Source organism: Macaca mulatta, chromosome 11, assembly GCF_049350105.2.
Source record: "Macaca mulatta isolate MMU2019108-1 chromosome 11, T2T-MMU8v2.0, whole genome shotgun sequence".
Classification (NCBI taxonomy): domain Eukaryota; kingdom Metazoa; phylum Chordata; class Mammalia; order Primates; family Cercopithecidae; genus Macaca; species Macaca mulatta.
This window is the reverse complement of record NC_133416.1, coordinates 110690594-110707901: the sequence shown is the minus strand read 5'-3', so window position 1 is coordinate 110707901 and position 17308 is coordinate 110690594. Positions and strand designations below refer to the sequence as shown.

Genomic DNA, 17308 nt, shown 5'->3' with positions numbered 1-17308 from the left:
AGTGCAATCAAATTAGAACTCTGGATTAAGAAACTCACTCAAAACTGCACAACTGCATGGAAACTGTGCAATCTGCTCCTGAATGACTACTGGGTAAATAACAAAATGGAGGCAGAAATAAAGATATTCTTGGAAACCAATGGGAACAAAGACACAATGTACTAGAATCTCTGGGACACATTTAAAGCAGTGTGTAGAGGGAAATTTATAGCACTAAATACCCACAAGAGAAAGCAGGAGAGATCTAAAATCAACACTCTGACATCACAATTAAAAGAACTAGAGAAGCAAGAGCAAATAAATTCAAAAGCTAGCAGAAGGCAAGAAATAACTAAGATCAGAGCAGAACTGAAGGAGATAGAGACACAAAAATCCCTTCAAAAAATCAATGAATCCAGGAGCTGGTTTTTTGAAAAGATCAACAAAATTGATAGACTGCTAGCAAGACTAATAAGAAAAGAGAGACGAATCAAATAGACATAATAAAAAATGATATAGGGGCTATCACCACCGATCTCACAGAAATGCAAACTACGTCAGAGAATACTATAAACACCTCTACACAAGTATACTAGAAAATCTAGGAGAAATGGATAAATTCCTGGACACACACACCCTCCCAAGACTAAACCAGGAAGAAGTTGAATCTCTGAATAGACCAATAACAGGCTCTGAAACTGAGGCAATAATTAATAGCCTACCAACCAAAAAAGTCCAGGACCAGATGGATCGACAGCCGAATTTTACCAGAGGTACAAAGAAGAGCTGGTACCATACCTTCTGAAACTATTCCAATCAATAGAAAAAGAGGGACTCCTCCATAACTCATTTTATGAGGCCAGCATCATCCTGATACCAAAACCTGGCAGAGATACAACAAAAAAAGAGAATTTTAGACCAATATGCCTGATGAACATCGAGGCAAAAATCCCCAATAAAATACTGGCAAACTGAATCCAGTCACACAGCTAAAAGCTTATCCACCACGATGAAGTCAGCTTCATCCTTGGGATGCAAGGCTGGTTCAACATATGTAAATCAATAAACGTAATCTGTCACATAAACAGAACCAATGACAAAACCCACATGATTATCTCAGTAGATGTAGAAAAGGCCTTCGACAAAATTCAATGGCCCTTCATGCTAAAAACTCTCAATAAACTAGGGATTAATGGAATGTACCTCAATGTAATAAGAGCTATTTGTGACAAATCCACAATCAATATCATACTGATTGGGCAAAAACTGGAAGCATTCCCTTTGAAAACTGGCACGAGACAAGGATGTTCTCTGTCACCACTCCTATTCGACATAGTGTTGGAAGTTCTGGCCAGGGCAATCAGGCAAGAGAAAGAAATAAAGGGTATTTAATTAGGAAAAGAGGAAGTCAAATTGTCCCTGTTTGCAGATGACATGATTGTATATTTAGAAAACCCCCTCATCTCAGCCCCAAATCTCCTTAAGCTGATAAGCAACTTCAGCAAAGTCTCAGGATACAACATTGATGTGCAAAAATCACAAGCATTCCTATACAGCAATAACAGACAAACAGAGAGCCAAATCATGAGTGAACTCCCATTCACAATTGCTACATAGAGAATAAAATACCTAGGAATACAACTTACAAGGGATGTGAAGGACCTCTTGAAGGAGAACTACAAACCACTGCTCAACAAAATAAAAGAGGATACAAAGGGAAGAACATTTCATGCTCCTGGATAGGAAGAATCAATATCATGAAAATGGCCATAGTGCCCATGGTAATTTATAGATTCAATGCCATCCCCATCAAGCTACCAATGACTTTCTTCACAGAATTGGAAAAAACTACTTTAAAGTTCATATGGAACTAAAAAAGAGCCTGCATTGCCAAGACAATCCTAAGCAAAAAGAACAAAGCTGGAGGCATCACGTTACTTGACTTCAAACTATACTACAAGGCTACGGTAACCAAAACAGCATGGTACTAGTACAAAAACAGGTACATAGACCAATGGAACAGAACAGAGGCCTCAGAAATAACACCACACATCTACAACCATCTGATCTTTGACAAACCTGACAAAAACAAGAAGTGGGGAAAGGATTCTCTATTTAATAAATGGTGCTGGGAAAACTGGTTAGCCATATATAGAAAACTGGAACTGGATTTCTTCCTTACACCCTATACAAAAATTAATTCAAGATGGATTAAAGACTTAAATGTTAGATCTGAAACCATAAAAACCCTAGAAGAAAACCTAGGCAGTACCATTCGGGACATAGGCATGGGGAAGGACTTCATGACTAAAACACCAAAAGCAATGGCAACAACAGCCAAAATTAACAAATTGGATGTAATTAAAATGAAGAGCTTCTGCACAGCAAAAGAAACTACCATCAGAGTGAACAGGTAACCTACAGAATGGGAGAAAATTTTGCAATCTATCCATCTGACAAAGGGCTAATATCCAGAATCTCCAAAGAACTTAAACAAATTTACAAGAAGAAAACAACCCCATCAAAAAGTGGGCAAAGGATATGAACAGACACTTCTCAAAAGAAGACATTTATGCAGCCAACAGACACATGAAAAAATGCTCATTATCACTGGACATCAGAGAAATGCAAATCAAAACCACAGTGAGATACCATCTCATACCAGTTAGAATGGTGATCATTAAAAAGTCAGGAAACAATAGATGCTGGAGGGTATGTGGAGAAATAGGAAAGCTTTTAAGCTGTTCGTGGGAGTGTAAATTAGTTCAACCATTGTGGAAGACAGTGTGGTGATTCCTCAAGGATCTAAAACTAGAAATACCATATGACCCAGTGATCCCATTACTGAGTATATACCCAAAGGATTATATATCATAATACTATAAAGACACATGCACATGATTATTGCGGCACTATTCACAATAGAAAAGACTTGGAACCAGCACAAATGTCCATCCATGATAGACTGGATTAAGAAAATGTGGCACATACACACCGTGGAATACTATGCAGCCATAAAAAAGGATGAGTTTATGTCCTTTGCTGGGACGTGGATGAAGCTGGAAACCATCATTCTCAGCAAACTGTCACAAGGACAAAACAGCAAGCACCGCATGTTTTCACTCATAGGTGAGAATTGAACAATGAGAACACACCGCATGTTTTCACTCATAGGTGGGAACTGAACAATGAGAAACACTTGGACACAGGACGGGGCACATCACACACCAGGGCCTGTCACGTGGTGAGGGCTGGGGGAGGGATAGCATTAGGTGAAATACCAAATGTAAATGACAAGTTGATGGGTGCAGCAAACCAACGTGGCACATGTATACCTATCTAACAAACCTGTGCGTTGTGCACATGTACGCTGGAACTTAAAGTACAATAAAAAAGAAAGAAAAAAAAAGAAAAACAAAAAAACATAAACCTGACATAAAGAATTCAGCAAAAAAATGGGCCGGGCGCGGTGGCTCAAGCCTGTAATCCCAGCACTTTGGGAGGCCGAGACGGGCGGATCACGAGGTCAGGAGATCGAGACCAGCCTGGCTAACACGGTGAAACCCCGTCTCTACTAAAAAAATACAAAAAACTAGCCGGGCGAGGTGGCGGGCGCCTGTAGTCCCAGCTACTCAGGAGGCTGAGGCAGGAGAATGGCGTAGACCCGGGAGGCGGAGCTTGCAGTGAGCTGAGATCCGGCCACTGCACTCCAGCCTGGGCAACAGAGCGAGACTCCGTCTCAAAAAAAAAAAAAAAAAAAAAAAAAGAATTCAGAAAAAAAAAAAAAAGAGCTGCTTGATTCAACTTTCACTGTGGGTGGAGTGAAGAAAAATCGTAACCATAATTTTCATAACTACAAGCCAGCTCTCATAAATGCTTGAGTCCTTATTCATGCCATGTATTCGAGGATCTGAAAAAAAAAATTTAACTGGAGAATTTAACTTAAAATGGCCTGAGGCTGGATCATTTCTGGGAAACTGTGAGTTAAACACCTGCCTTCAAGAATTTTCTTAAATTTCTTATTAGGGCTGTTTTAGGTTCAGAGCAAAATTGAGAGTAGAGTAGACAGATACCCCTTAGCTCTGCCCCCACACATGCACAGCATTCCCCATTATCAACAACCCAGTCAGAGTGGTACGTTTGCTACAATTGATTAACTTACACACATCATCACCCAAAATCCATAGTTCACATTAGAGTTCACTCTTGGTGTTTGGAATTTTACATATAAGGTTCAAACTAAAATGAGAAACTCACTGTCCAAAATCACAATACCTACAAGCAAAGAAGTAGTCTAATTGAGAGACAACAGAAATAACAGACACCAATTTTAGACCTGCATAGATTTTTGATATCATCAGAAATTAAGTATATTTACTGTATTGAGAGGAAAAATAAGTTCAAAAATATGAGCAAGAAACAGATGCAATAAAGTAAAATCAGTCATATTGTAAAAATAAACTTATAGAAATATACTTTAAATTAAAAATTCAATAGGCAAGTTAAATAGTAGATAAGAAAAACCTGAAGAAGAGTTTAATGAACTGGAATGTAAATCTAAAGAGATTATCCAGTGGCTAGAAAGATGGGAGAAAAAAAGAAAACATAAACAAAAAGAATAGATTAAAAGACATGGAAAATAGAGAAAAAGGTCTAGCAAATTTAATCAGAATTCCATAAAGATAATAGAAACATAAAAGATAATATGTAAGGTGATAATGACTGAAACCTGTCTCAGAATTATTCAAAGATATATATCCTAACATACAGGAAGTCCAGCAAATCACACAAAAAAACAAAATAAAGCAAATGCAAAACAAAACCCAAAACACTAGAGAATAGACATTGGCAACAGTCTTACCACCATCTTTACAACAGAAATAATGAAAACTATAAGATGGTGGAAATTCGTATGCACACAAAAGATCTTAAGCCACAGAAGGGACAAGCAAGAAGACTAGAAACAAAATAAAATAAAGCAAAATGCAAAACAAAACCCAAAACACCGTAGAGAATAGACATTGGCAACAGACTGACCACTATCTTTACAACAGAAATAATGAAAACTATAAGATGGTGGAATAATACCTTAAGTGGACTGAGAGAAAATAATTGTCAACCTAAAACTGCACACCCAGCAAAACTGTATTCAAGTGTAAGGATAAAATAAAGACATTTCTAAACAGACCTGAGAGTTTACTACCAGTAGACCCTCACTAAAGGTGATTCTAAAGAATTTTCTCTATGAAGGAAAAATGTAATCCCAGACAGATCTGCTATGCAAAAAAAGGCCGATTATGAAATATATTGATAAGTGTGTGCATAAATCAAAATAACAGTTGACTGCAAAAAATTAGAACAATAATAGTGACAATGTCTAACTTGTGGGGGAAAAGAACAGCAATTTAGAGAACTAACATATTGGACAACAACGGCTTTGAATTTGGCAGTGGGTGGTCAGTGTTGAAGAACCTTGTTTTATTTACAAGAGTGTTAAATTTATTAAATATTTAGATTGTAAGTTAGTATACATGTTTTATTATAAAGGTAAAATTGTATGAATAACTTCCAAGACATAGAGGGGGAGAAAGTAGAAAAAGAAAAAGAAAAAATAATTTAGTCAATTCTAAAAGTGTAGGGGGAGAAAAAAACCCAAACAAAAAACAGAAGAACCAGGACAAGTAGATAAGTAGAAAGCACAAATAAGATGGTAGAAATTAAGTTCAAATATATTCATTATCACAATAAGTAGAAAAGGGCTAAATTTCTTAGTTAAGAGTGTCAGACGGTGTTTTTTGTTTTTTTTTAAGCGACTCGCTTTATGTTGATTTTAAAAACACACCCCAAATTAGCCGGGCGTGGTGGCGGGTGCCTACAGTCCCAGCTACTCAGGAGGCTCAGGCAGGAGAATAGCGTGAACCTGGAACCGGAGCTTGCAGTGAGCAGAGATAGCGCCACTGCACTCCAGTCTGGGCGGCAGAGAGAGACTCCGTCTCAAGAAAGCAAAAACAAAAACAAAAAAACCCACCCCAAACCATAAGGAACACAAATGTTAAAAGTTTAAGTATGGAAAAAAATATGTAGTAAACCCCCAGGAAAATGTAGCCCACAAAAATACCAATTAAAAAAATTTAGAAAGAATGTCTTCAGCATTTGACTTCTGTCCTTCCCTTTATTTTTAAATAGGGACAGGCTCGATTTATTTTCTTCTGTTGAGATATGAGTAGGATTAGGATGTGACAGACTCTTGATCACTGAAGACTTTTACAGTATGGTATACATTTCTTCAGTTTCATAGAGGACAAGTTTTTCTTATTTACTTTTGGGATTTTTTTTCATGACAGAACAGAGTAACTGAAAATATTCCTTTAGCCACATACATAAACCCATGTTTTATTTTTGGATATTACTTATCCCACTATGGCATAGGTTTTATTGCATTAGCAAAACTAACAAGAAAACTGCTGTGGCTATATTAACATCAAACTAAACACTTTCTAAGGAAAAAAATTGGTAGAGATAAAGAAGAGAGCTATATAATAAAATGATTTATTAAGAAGATGTAACTCGGCTGGGCGCAGTGGCTCACGCCTGTAATCCCTGCACTTTGGGAGGCCGAGGCGGGCAGATCACGAGGTCAGTAGATCGAGACCATCCTGGCTAACACGGTGAAACCCCGTCTCTACTAAAATACAAAAAATTAGCCGGGCGCGGTGGCGGGCGCCTGTAGTCCCAGCTACTCGGGAGGCTGAGGCAGGAGAATGGCGCGAACCCGGGAGGCGGAGCTTGCAGTGAGCCGAGATGGTGCCACTGCACTCCAGCCTGGGCGACAGAGTGAAGACTCCACCTCAAAAAAAAAAAAAAAAAAAAAAAGAAGATGTAACTCTAAACTTTTATGCAGCTAATTATAAACTCTCAAAATTACAAAAATTGACTGAACTACAGAAAAAAATAGAAAGACTAGAAAGACTCATACATTAGTGGGAGATTTTAATATATCTTTGTCAGTAATTAACAGATGAAGCAGATAAAAATCAAGGATATAGATGATATGAACATAATTAATAGGCTTGAGCTAATGAATAGTTATAGATTACATCCGTTAATTTGAAAATATTGAATCTAAGCACATATGAAATATTTATTAAAATCGGCTACACGGAGACTGTAAAATTGTCCTCAATAAATTTCAGAGAATTGATATCAACAAATCTCATTTTTGGATCAAAATGTAACCAATTTAAAAATTAATAGCAAAAAGATAATTGGGAAATACCATACATTTAAACAACATATGGGTTAAGAAATCAAAATGCAAATTCAAAAGCATTAGAAATGAGAGATAATAAAAGCATTATATTTCAAAACATTGGAGGTAGGCAAAGTAGTATTAGAAAAAAATACAATTATTTAAATACATTAGTAAAGAAGACTAAATAGTGAATTAAAAACACAAGAATAGCAGAATAAGCCCTCAAAACGTATAGGAAAGAGAATGAATAGTTTAAAACAAACACCCCCCACGAAGAAAAACTAATGAATTAGAAAATCAACATACAAAAAGAATCCACAAAGGTAAAAGTTTGTGCTTTGAAAAAATTAATAAAATTGACAAGCCTGTGGCAATATATGTCAAGAGAAAAATGAGAAATGCATTATAAATAATATTGAGAATTAAAACAGGAACATAATGGAATAGAATTTTTTATGCTGAATAGATTAAAATATGTGTGTATTATGTACATTTTAAAGTCAATGAATCTGGAAATCTAGAAAATAAATAATTTATTTGAAAAATGCAGTTTGCTAAAACTGACTAAAAAGAAATAGAAAATATAAATAACTGTATAATCATTAAATAAATTGAATTAATAGTTTAAATTTTTCCCGCAAAGATAGCATCAGAACAGGTGATTTTTACCAATACAGTTATTCAGATATTTAAGGGGCAAGTAATTTAAATCCTATACAAACTCTATCAGTGATTATGAAAAGAGAATATTCTCCAAGTATTTTGCAGCTAGCATAACTTTGACACTAAAATAAGGTAAGGACATTATAAAGTGGAAAAAGGCAATTTCACTTGTGAGCATTGAAGAAGAAGAAAAAAAGCAAAATAAAATATTAACAAACAAAATTTAGCACTATCCAGCACTATGCTAAAAAGAAAATACATTATGACCACGTTGTTTTTTATCTCATGAATGCCTGGTTCATTTAATATTGGAAATTTTATTAATGTAGCATCACTTCAGCATCATTGAAAGGAAATATACAATCTTCTTAACAGTTGCAGGGGAGATAGTTAATAGAATTTGCTCTCTGTCTCTAATTTAAAACTGAAAACTTTTACAAACTAGGAATAGAAGAAAAATTGTTTGACTTGATAAAGGCATCTGCAAAAATATTAAAACATGACAAATATCATACTGGATGAGGAAATGTATGAATTTCTGTTAACATCAGGAACAACCAAGCATATCCAACTTCTATGAAGACTGAAACTTATACTATTTTGGGGCTCTGATTCCTGAGTGTTAGGATTTATTGACCTGTTGATATCACCTCCTCTTATTTTTTGCAACTTCAAACCTAATCTTTTCTTTTCTTTTTCAACCCTTTAACACCTCTGTAACCAATATTCCTTGTCTTAACTTCTCGTTGGTTGAACTATCTCAAAACTCCAGCCTCAGAACTACAAATAAGAAATTATGTATTAAAATGAATATGAGGAAAAAATGCACAAAAAATATTGGAGACTTAGAGATTTTGGTCTTTCTATTCTGAGATCTTTTAGAACAATTTATTGGAAATGCTTCCCAATTTCACTAGACTTCCCTTTCTATACCTAGAATACCCTGCAAATCCTAATAACTCTTGGAACTCACAGGGGTCTGTGCAAATGAGGGCCTAAGTTTTATTTGCTTCCTGAGGACCTAAGCTATATGTTTTAGAGATGTAAACTAATGCAATAAGACAAAAACTTAAAGTTCAAAAATTTGAATAAAAAGGAACAAAGCCATTACTATTACTAGGTGATACAGTTGTTCACATCAAAATCCCCAAATAATCAACAGACATATTTTTTTGGAATTAATATGAAAGCTTAGCTAGCTTGCTGTTTTAAAACAATGTATAAAATTAAATTGCATGTCTATACTTCGGAAATGATTAGAAAGATGATTTAAAAGACATCATTACAGTGCAACCCACACTTCCCCCAGCCAACCAACCAACCAAAGCAAGCACCACCTAGGATTATATCTCGCAATAGATGATCAAGAACTTTATGTAGAAAAGTATAGAATTTTATTGAGGCCAAGGTGGGAGTATTGCTTGCGTCCAGGAGTTCCAGACCAGCCTGGGGAACATATTGAGACCCTGTCTCCACCAAAAGAAAAAAAAAAAATTATTGAAAGTCATTGGCAAGAAATACTATGTTCATGGATAGGATGATTCTGTCTCTTAAAGATGTTATTTTTTTTCTCTATTATTGTCATTGCATCATTGTAAACCTGCTCTTCTTTCTCCATTCTTTGTTTATAGGGAGTTGAACTTGTCAAATTAGTGTCTACAGTGATATGTATGAAGCAAAGGGAAGAAGAATTCTTGCTAACTATCAGACCTTTTGCAAACAGGATGCAGGTAATGAATAAGAGATACTACATTTTCTTATTTTTTTTAGGTTAATAGGTTTACTGCATTTCAGCCACTAATTTTGATTCTTGATTCAGTGTCATTGATATTATATTTTAGATAATCCTCTTAGTTTCCATATTTATCCATACTCACATCATTGTAAATTACAGTATAATTTTAAATGCCTTCATAAATTATTTTTTTTCCCACTATTAGGGACACATTACATTTATACTAGGAAAACTTAGAAATGTGTTGTCTTTGCTATTATTTATTTATTATCTTACTAAGGTAACCCCACACCATTAGGATTGAGGCACATGTGCTCACTTTAAAGGTACTGGTATTGTTCCTAAGAAGTTGCACAAGCCAGGGCTTTTAACTGAAGACAAACTTTTCACTGACATATAAAAAACTACAAATGCTCTCGTAATGGTAAGAATGATTCTGTATTAGTTCTCTGTTGCTGCTGTAACAAATTACCACAAACTTAGTGGCTTAAAACAGTACAAAGTTATTATCTCCCACTTAGTTCTGTAGGTTCAGAAGTATGATACAGATCTCACTGGGTTGAAATCTAGGTGTTGGCAAGGTTTCATTCTTTTCTACAGACTTTAGAGGAGTTTCTGTTTCCTTCCCTTTCCAGCTTCTGAAGGCTGTCTAAATTCCTTGACTCCTATTACTTTTACTCCATCTTCAAAACAAGTAACAGAGGGTTTAGTCTTCCTCACATCACATCATTCCAACCTCCTCTTCTGCCTCCCTCTTCAGCCATTATATTGGATTATATTATTCACTCCTCTGTGGCTCTCCTTCTGAAAAGTAAGCTCCCTTAGGGTAGAAACTTGTTCCCCTGTGTTAATCAGGGTCTAGGTCTGTCTGGTACATAGGAGCTATGATGCATGAATGAATCAGTTTTTAAATTTCATCCCTTAACATCACATTTTTTTTCAGTAAGCTGGATCACAGTGAAATCTCTATAATTTGAATTATGAGTTGAATTCAAATTGAAGTATGAAATCTATGACCATTGTACTTTGTTATTTCACTGAGAGTGCTATTTGAGTAGCCAGATTTACAACTGACATCAGTAAGTAATATTCAATGTGATATATTAAGTATCTTTCTGTAAATGCCCTACTATTGATTTTATTCTTTTGCAGTAGGGATTGATAATAATAGCGATGAAGACAATTAGCATCATCTTTGCTAGCATTTATGAACTACTTGCTATGTGCCATTAGTGAGTTCTTTTCATTATTTAATCTTCTCACTCCATGAGGTCATAAAGTACACATTTACTCTTTTGTCCACCCAAGAAAACTATCCCCCTTACCCAATGCTTCTTTTAGGAAATTGCTTCTCTCCATTCCCCGCAAGTGGTTTTGGGAACAGCCCAAGCACAATCCTTTGGCCTCTTGGCTATCAAGATGGATATAGGAACCAGTCTGGACCAGTCAGAATCCTTTAGTGGGAATCCAATAGTTAATATGTAGTCCATATCAAGCCAGAGTTCTTCCTCTCAGTTTTTGGACACATTATGGGAAGAGAGAGTTTCTTTTCCTCTTGGGTCCAAAAATGGCACGGATATAGCCTGAAACTGCTTGTGGTTTGTGGCGAATTAGAGGAAATGGATCAGGGATAGGAATCAGATGTCCTGACTTATGTAGTATGTGATCTCATTTTCTCCATTTTATATATGAACATACATATCTCAGAGCTGTTATTTTCCACAGGACAAATACCTTGTAAATAGCTAGTGAATGGGGGGGATTTTTATCTCACATCAGCCTACTTTCATTGTCTATATTTTCTTTAACTTTGCTTTATGCTCTGACATCCTGGCCACTTACTCTTTCCATTCTTCCTGCTTTCTGAAAGCACACAGCAAGGAAATGCACACTCTGTATTTCTAAAAAGGTGTTTCTTGGACAGTTGTTGCTCATCTGTACATCTTGTACTTGAACATGTCCACTTGAGGGTCTAGGGCTGGAATGACAAACAGGCCCCATCTTTCATGTTAATTCCAGGAGAATAAAAGTGGCTATCTACAGCTTTGTGTTGAGAAGGATTCTGAGGCTTCATCTGGCCTAGCAGAAAAGGAGGAAAGTGAAATAAGAATATGAGCTATTTAATTTGCTCAAAATGTTTGATAATTCAGATTCTCTTTTGGAAATACGGAGTTGCACTTTTCAGAATCCAGGAAGTGTTGAATCAAGGACTCTTGTTTTTAAGCTCAAAAAATATTTTGTTAGCCAGGGACTCAACCTGTATACCAAACCAAATTCCTCAATGGTCTCTTCACTATGGAATGATGACATCTTCTAATGAACATCTTCCTTTGCAAAATGCCCAGACAGTTCTATGCCACAACGATAGGAACAGCAACATGACCTGAATTTAGATTCTGGAACTGAATGTCATTTATTGGGACCACTCTTTTTCGGTGAGAGAGATGCTAAATCACAGCCACCCTGAGAAAATTGTCATGCACTGGTATTGTTGAACATTTTCTAACAATCAAATTGGGCCTCACATTTTGTTGGTTGGAAGTTCCATTTCTTCATCTTTGGTCCAAGTTACTTAGCAATGACCAATCAAACTATGTGCCCACCATATTGTTTTGCATGTTTGACTAGAACATTGACAGATTAATAGGAAGGGTAAATAGCAGAGCACAACTGCGGCGGCCCAGTGTGGGGCAGCAGGATTGACTGCTCCGGACTTTGTTGTGTTTGCTCAGAGGAAGCCGCAGCAAAAGCCTGCTGGGATGAGGTGACCTGGGTCATGGGCATTTGTTTTTTGTCTCTATAGAAAACAATTGTCTTCTCAATGGAAGATGGCTTTTTTCTGAGTCTACATGGTTCCACCAATGAGGAAGCATTTGCCATTCCAGCGTGCTTGCTAAAACACAGTCATACAAATAAAAAGGCCACACAAAAGTTCAAATTTACTGTATTTTTCAGAGAATCCTTTGGCTTATGTTAACCAGGAGAGAAGCCTAACTTTGGAAAATTTATCTTGAGGGTCTCTAAACCTTCGTCTATTTACTGCTAATTCCCAATATTTGATGTTTAGAATTTTATGAAGTTTCAAAATCCAGCTACCTTTCCTTCCCCTATAGTTCATGAAGGCAGAACCCATTAACATGTAGCACTGTTGATTTTGTAAACCCTGGCTTTGGTAAAAATTTATTTTGATTTCAGAATTGCTCTACTCTGAATTGATATGAATGAAATACATTAATAATAAAGGAAAATTTACTTTGGGTAAGATTTAATTAATCAAAAGTGGTGACTTGATTTAAAAGCTAGAACTATGTTTCTGGTTGATAGATTTATTTGAGCATGACTAATTTTACATTTACAAATTTATCACAGTTCTTTAGAAAAAGACTTACTTTTAATAAAAGACTCCAAAGGATTCCACATGGATTTTTGATGAATTATTCTTGATCAATCTTGATGTACTTTATACACACACACACGCGCGCGCACACACACACGTATACATACATACAGACATACATAGAGATAGAGACAGAGATTAGAGACAGAGAGGGATCAAGAATATGTATGTTCAGTCAGCCAGACTCTCTTCTTGGTCTGGTAGGAATGAAGAGGGGGTCAAATGGCACTCTACAATTTAACTTTTCGGTAATTTTAATTCTGCTTTGTCATGTCTGACTGGTGCTGTTTTCCAACCTTTTCTTCCCCTTTACTTTCTCTTTTCTTTACTCCTTTGCTTTTTTGTCCCTGCTTTCCTAGAGCTTAGGGCTTAGGAAAGTCATGAAAGTGTTATTGGTGGTGGTTGTGGAAACCATTTTAGTTTCTGGCTGCCCACTTCAGGTCACATTGAGCTGTTTCCACTTCTAAAGCTGAAAAACCACCATGGGATGGGGTGGTGGATGGTGGTGTACTCTAAACAGTGAACCAAAACGCCCTCAAAACTCAAGGAATAAAAACCTCTCAGTGACATTAAAAGCTAAGACTAATCTGAGTATTAAGAAAAATCAAGACATCTGCACAGATATGATATCCTTTTTATTCATTTAAAATTAACCAGTATTTATTTATTTTTATTTATTTATTTTTTTGAGACGGAGTCTCTCTCTGTCGCCCAGGCTGGAGTGCAGTGGCTGGATCTCAGCTCACTGCAAGCTCCGCCTCCCGGGTTTACGCCGTTCTCCTGCCTCAGCCTCCCGGGTAGCTGGGACTACAGGCGCCCGCCACCACGCCTGGCTAGTTTTCTTGTATTTTTTTTAGTAGAGACGGGGTTTCACTGTGTTAGCCAGGATGGTCTCAATCTCCTGACCTCGTGATCCGCCCGTCTCAGCCTCCCAAAGTGCTAGGATTACAGGCTTGAGCCACCGCGCCCGGCCACCAGCATTTATTATGCACATCCTCTGTGCTACTCAGAGGATAGTTTCTGCCCTCAGAGAGTTGAGAGTCTTGGGTTGAGGCATGGGGAAAGATAATTATCCAAAGAATTATAATATGGCATTCCCAATTCCCCATAGAATTAATTATAATACAGGGATGGGGAGTGAGCCCAGAAGACTGGTACCGATGCTATATTTTCGAGACACTGGAAGATGCATGTGGTTTTGTGGCTCTTTATTAGACTAATTTAATCTCATTTGCAAGGCATAAAACAAATAACAATTGTCTAACTGATGCCTGTACAATAGAAACATGGTAAAACTTGGGAAAGAGCCTTGGACTGTAAGTTTGGTAGGGCAGAAATTGCACCTGTCACATTCACTGTATAGAGTGAGACTGGCACTCCATGAATATCTGTGGAATTAATGGATAGATGAGAAGCCTTAAGACTGTAGTTGCCACTTATTGGCTGTGGCCAACTTTTAGCGTGGCCTGGGGTCTCTCTGACTATCTGTTTCTTCACCTATCAAATGGTTCTGCAATACCTCCCCACGTCACAGTATTATTATAGGATCGAAGCCTATTTCTTTAGCATCCACTATATGGGAGGCACTAATCTTAAGGATTACATGTGTTGACTCATTTCACCTTCATAATAGAAATATGAGGCAGGTACTGTTATAATTATCATTCCCATTTTACAGATGATTATGTGTCATTGGTTCTTTGTCAACTATAAAGTACTGTATTAATCAAAGAAATGGCATTGTAATTATTATTTCTAATATTCCAAAAGGCAAAAGCATGCAGAAACCCTCTGTGAAGTTCTGTCTCTTGTCTGACTCTGTCTGTGTTACACTGCCTTCCTCTGAAATTTATAGCATGAGAATATTTTGGGCATCCATTTTAATTAAGGATATTTGGATGATGCAGAAGTAAAAGCCCTGCAAATCTCCTCCAGAAAGAAAGATATATCTTCATTTTGAATATTTGTGCCCTGGAATTGGAACCAAAAAGCCACCAGAAACTGCTGCCATGCAAGAGATGAGCTTCTCTTTGACTCTATCTTCCCCATGGGTACAGGGCTCTCCCTGCTTCTCTCTGAATATGTGTTCCATTCTTTTTTCCCTTCCACATGGCTTCTTCTGTTTCTTCATCACTGTGGTTTGTCCATAACTGCTATGGCGTTTCCATCCCCAGTGCTGTCTTGTGCGCTTTTAGTTCTACTCTCACAATTCTTTGGCTTATTTTCCTGTCATTCTAAGTACTGAGATTGGTCTAGCTAATTTTCTCATGCTCTGCCATATCACAGTCCTCTGGTCAGCTGATGGTCCAAACATCTGGAGCAAGGAGGGCAGGCAGTGTCCTGAGCTGTGATCCTGGTGAGGGCTGTGGCAGGGGTTGTTCTGTCCAACAACTGAATATAAAATATAACTGAGGTATCAATTTTATTGGTTGCTAAATGTACCAGATAGGGCTTTTTATTAAATAGTCTCATATTAGAAGGAGAATTTGTGAATAGAGATTTTAAGCTTGTTTCTAATTTTAAAAATTGAGTTGTATTACAACTTTTTGTTTTTAACCTGTAGGTAGTGACCTTCAGTTTATAAGAAGAAAAGAGTTTTGAGGTAATGACCTCTCAGATTTTAAGTCAAATGGGAGAAGGTAGTGAAGTAATTTTTTTTTTTTTTATGGCCAACAGATTTTTATTTTTGTACAAAGGTGCAAAACAATTCAATGAAGAAAGGATAGTGTTTCCAGCAATGCTGCTTGAGCATTTGAATATCCATAGTAAAAAATTGAACCTAAACCTTGCACTTTATACAAAATTAACTCAAAATGCATTAAATATGTAAATGTGTAATGTAAAACTATAAAACTTTTAGAAGAAATAGGAGAAAATCTTCATGACCTAGGACTTATTGAAGAGTGCTAGACATGAAACCAAAAGCAAAATTCATAATATGAAAAAATTGATAGACTGAATTTCATCAAAGTGAAGTAAATTTTTAAAGTCTCTGTGTTGTGATCGATTTGCAGCAGGTTATACAATCAATTTCATGGGTTACTATCTACATTTTTAAGAAAGAGAAATAGATTGGAAAAATAGAGAGGTCAATGTGCTATATACACAGTAAGATGTTTCTTGTTTCCTGATACTTTTATTTCAGTTATATACACGTGGGTATTTATTGGCCATGATGTAAGATGTATATCTTACCATGGGATATAGGCCAAAAGATTGTAAGTTACCAGTGTAGAGGTTAAAATCTGGGTTTGGGGTCCTATGACCCTGGGTTGAAATCCTGTCTCTACCATTTAGGAGCTGTGTTACCTTACAACTCCAAACCACAGTTTTCTCTTCAGCAGAATAGGTTAATATGACTTACCTCATACAATCAAGATGCTAAATCAATGTGAGCAAAGTGCTTAACATATGACTTAACATAGCTTATTTTGTTATTTTAAATGAAATTGACTGCTGTTGGCTGTTTAGGTTAAGTGTGGGAAATTTCTGGAAATGCTTTACATCAGAGATGTGGGTAGGAATTATGAACAAGGATAGGAAGTAGAGAAAAAATAAAGAGCGGAGAAAACGTCTCAGACGTTTTAATGCCAACAGAAAAACCATTTCTAGGTCCTTTCATGTGTTCTAGGTGACTTTCAAGTCTCTTTTTCAATGCAATCATGAAACACATTAATATTATATATTGTTATGAATGCAATGATCCAATCCACAGAGATTCTGGGAAGAATGATGGGGACAGTGGTAGCCCACAAATTGAGTAAGGAAAGGAAAAAGTGGAGAGTAATCCAGTGAGACACGGTCTATTTCACCTCTTTTTTGTTGCACCTCAAATGCCCCAGAACACAGTAGTATAAAACAACAATCATTTTATTATGCTTATTAATTGTGTGAGTCAGGAATTCAGATAGAGCACAGTAAGGATGACTTGCTTCTGCTCCATGATGTCTGAGGCATTCCCTGGGCAGACACAAAGGCTGAGGTTGACTCAGATGGCTGGGGACTGGAATGATCTGGAAGCTTCTTCACTCACACGTTTGGCACCTGGGCTGGGGTGATTCGAAGGCTGCGTTCAGCTGGAACTGTAAATCAGCATGTCTACTCAGGGCCTTTCTGTGTGGTGTGAACTTCCTCATAGTATAATGGTCTCAGGGTATTGGTGCTTCTCACAGGGTGGCTAATATCTCCAAGAACAAGCGTTCCCAAAAGAGAAGGAGGAAGATCCGTTACCTTTAATCACCTAGCCTCACAAATCACATAGCATCACTTCTATACTCTATTG

General features: G+C 36.8%; 1 protein-coding gene across 1 annotated transcript in view; it reads left to right on the top strand.

The window, feature by feature from the left end:
* The first annotated feature begins 9529 nt into the window (after nucleotides 1-9529).
* The window catches only part of C11H12orf42 (chromosome 11 C12orf42 homolog), a 159787-nt gene continuing 152008 nt past the window's right edge, over nucleotides 9530-17308 (top strand). The window contains exon 1 of the mRNA XM_015152612.3: nucleotides 9530-9624. Coding sequence (XP_015008098.1) covers nucleotides 9565-9624 — 60 coding nt within the window. The 5' untranslated portion in view covers nucleotides 9530-9564. The remainder of the gene's footprint in view (nucleotides 9625-17308) is intronic.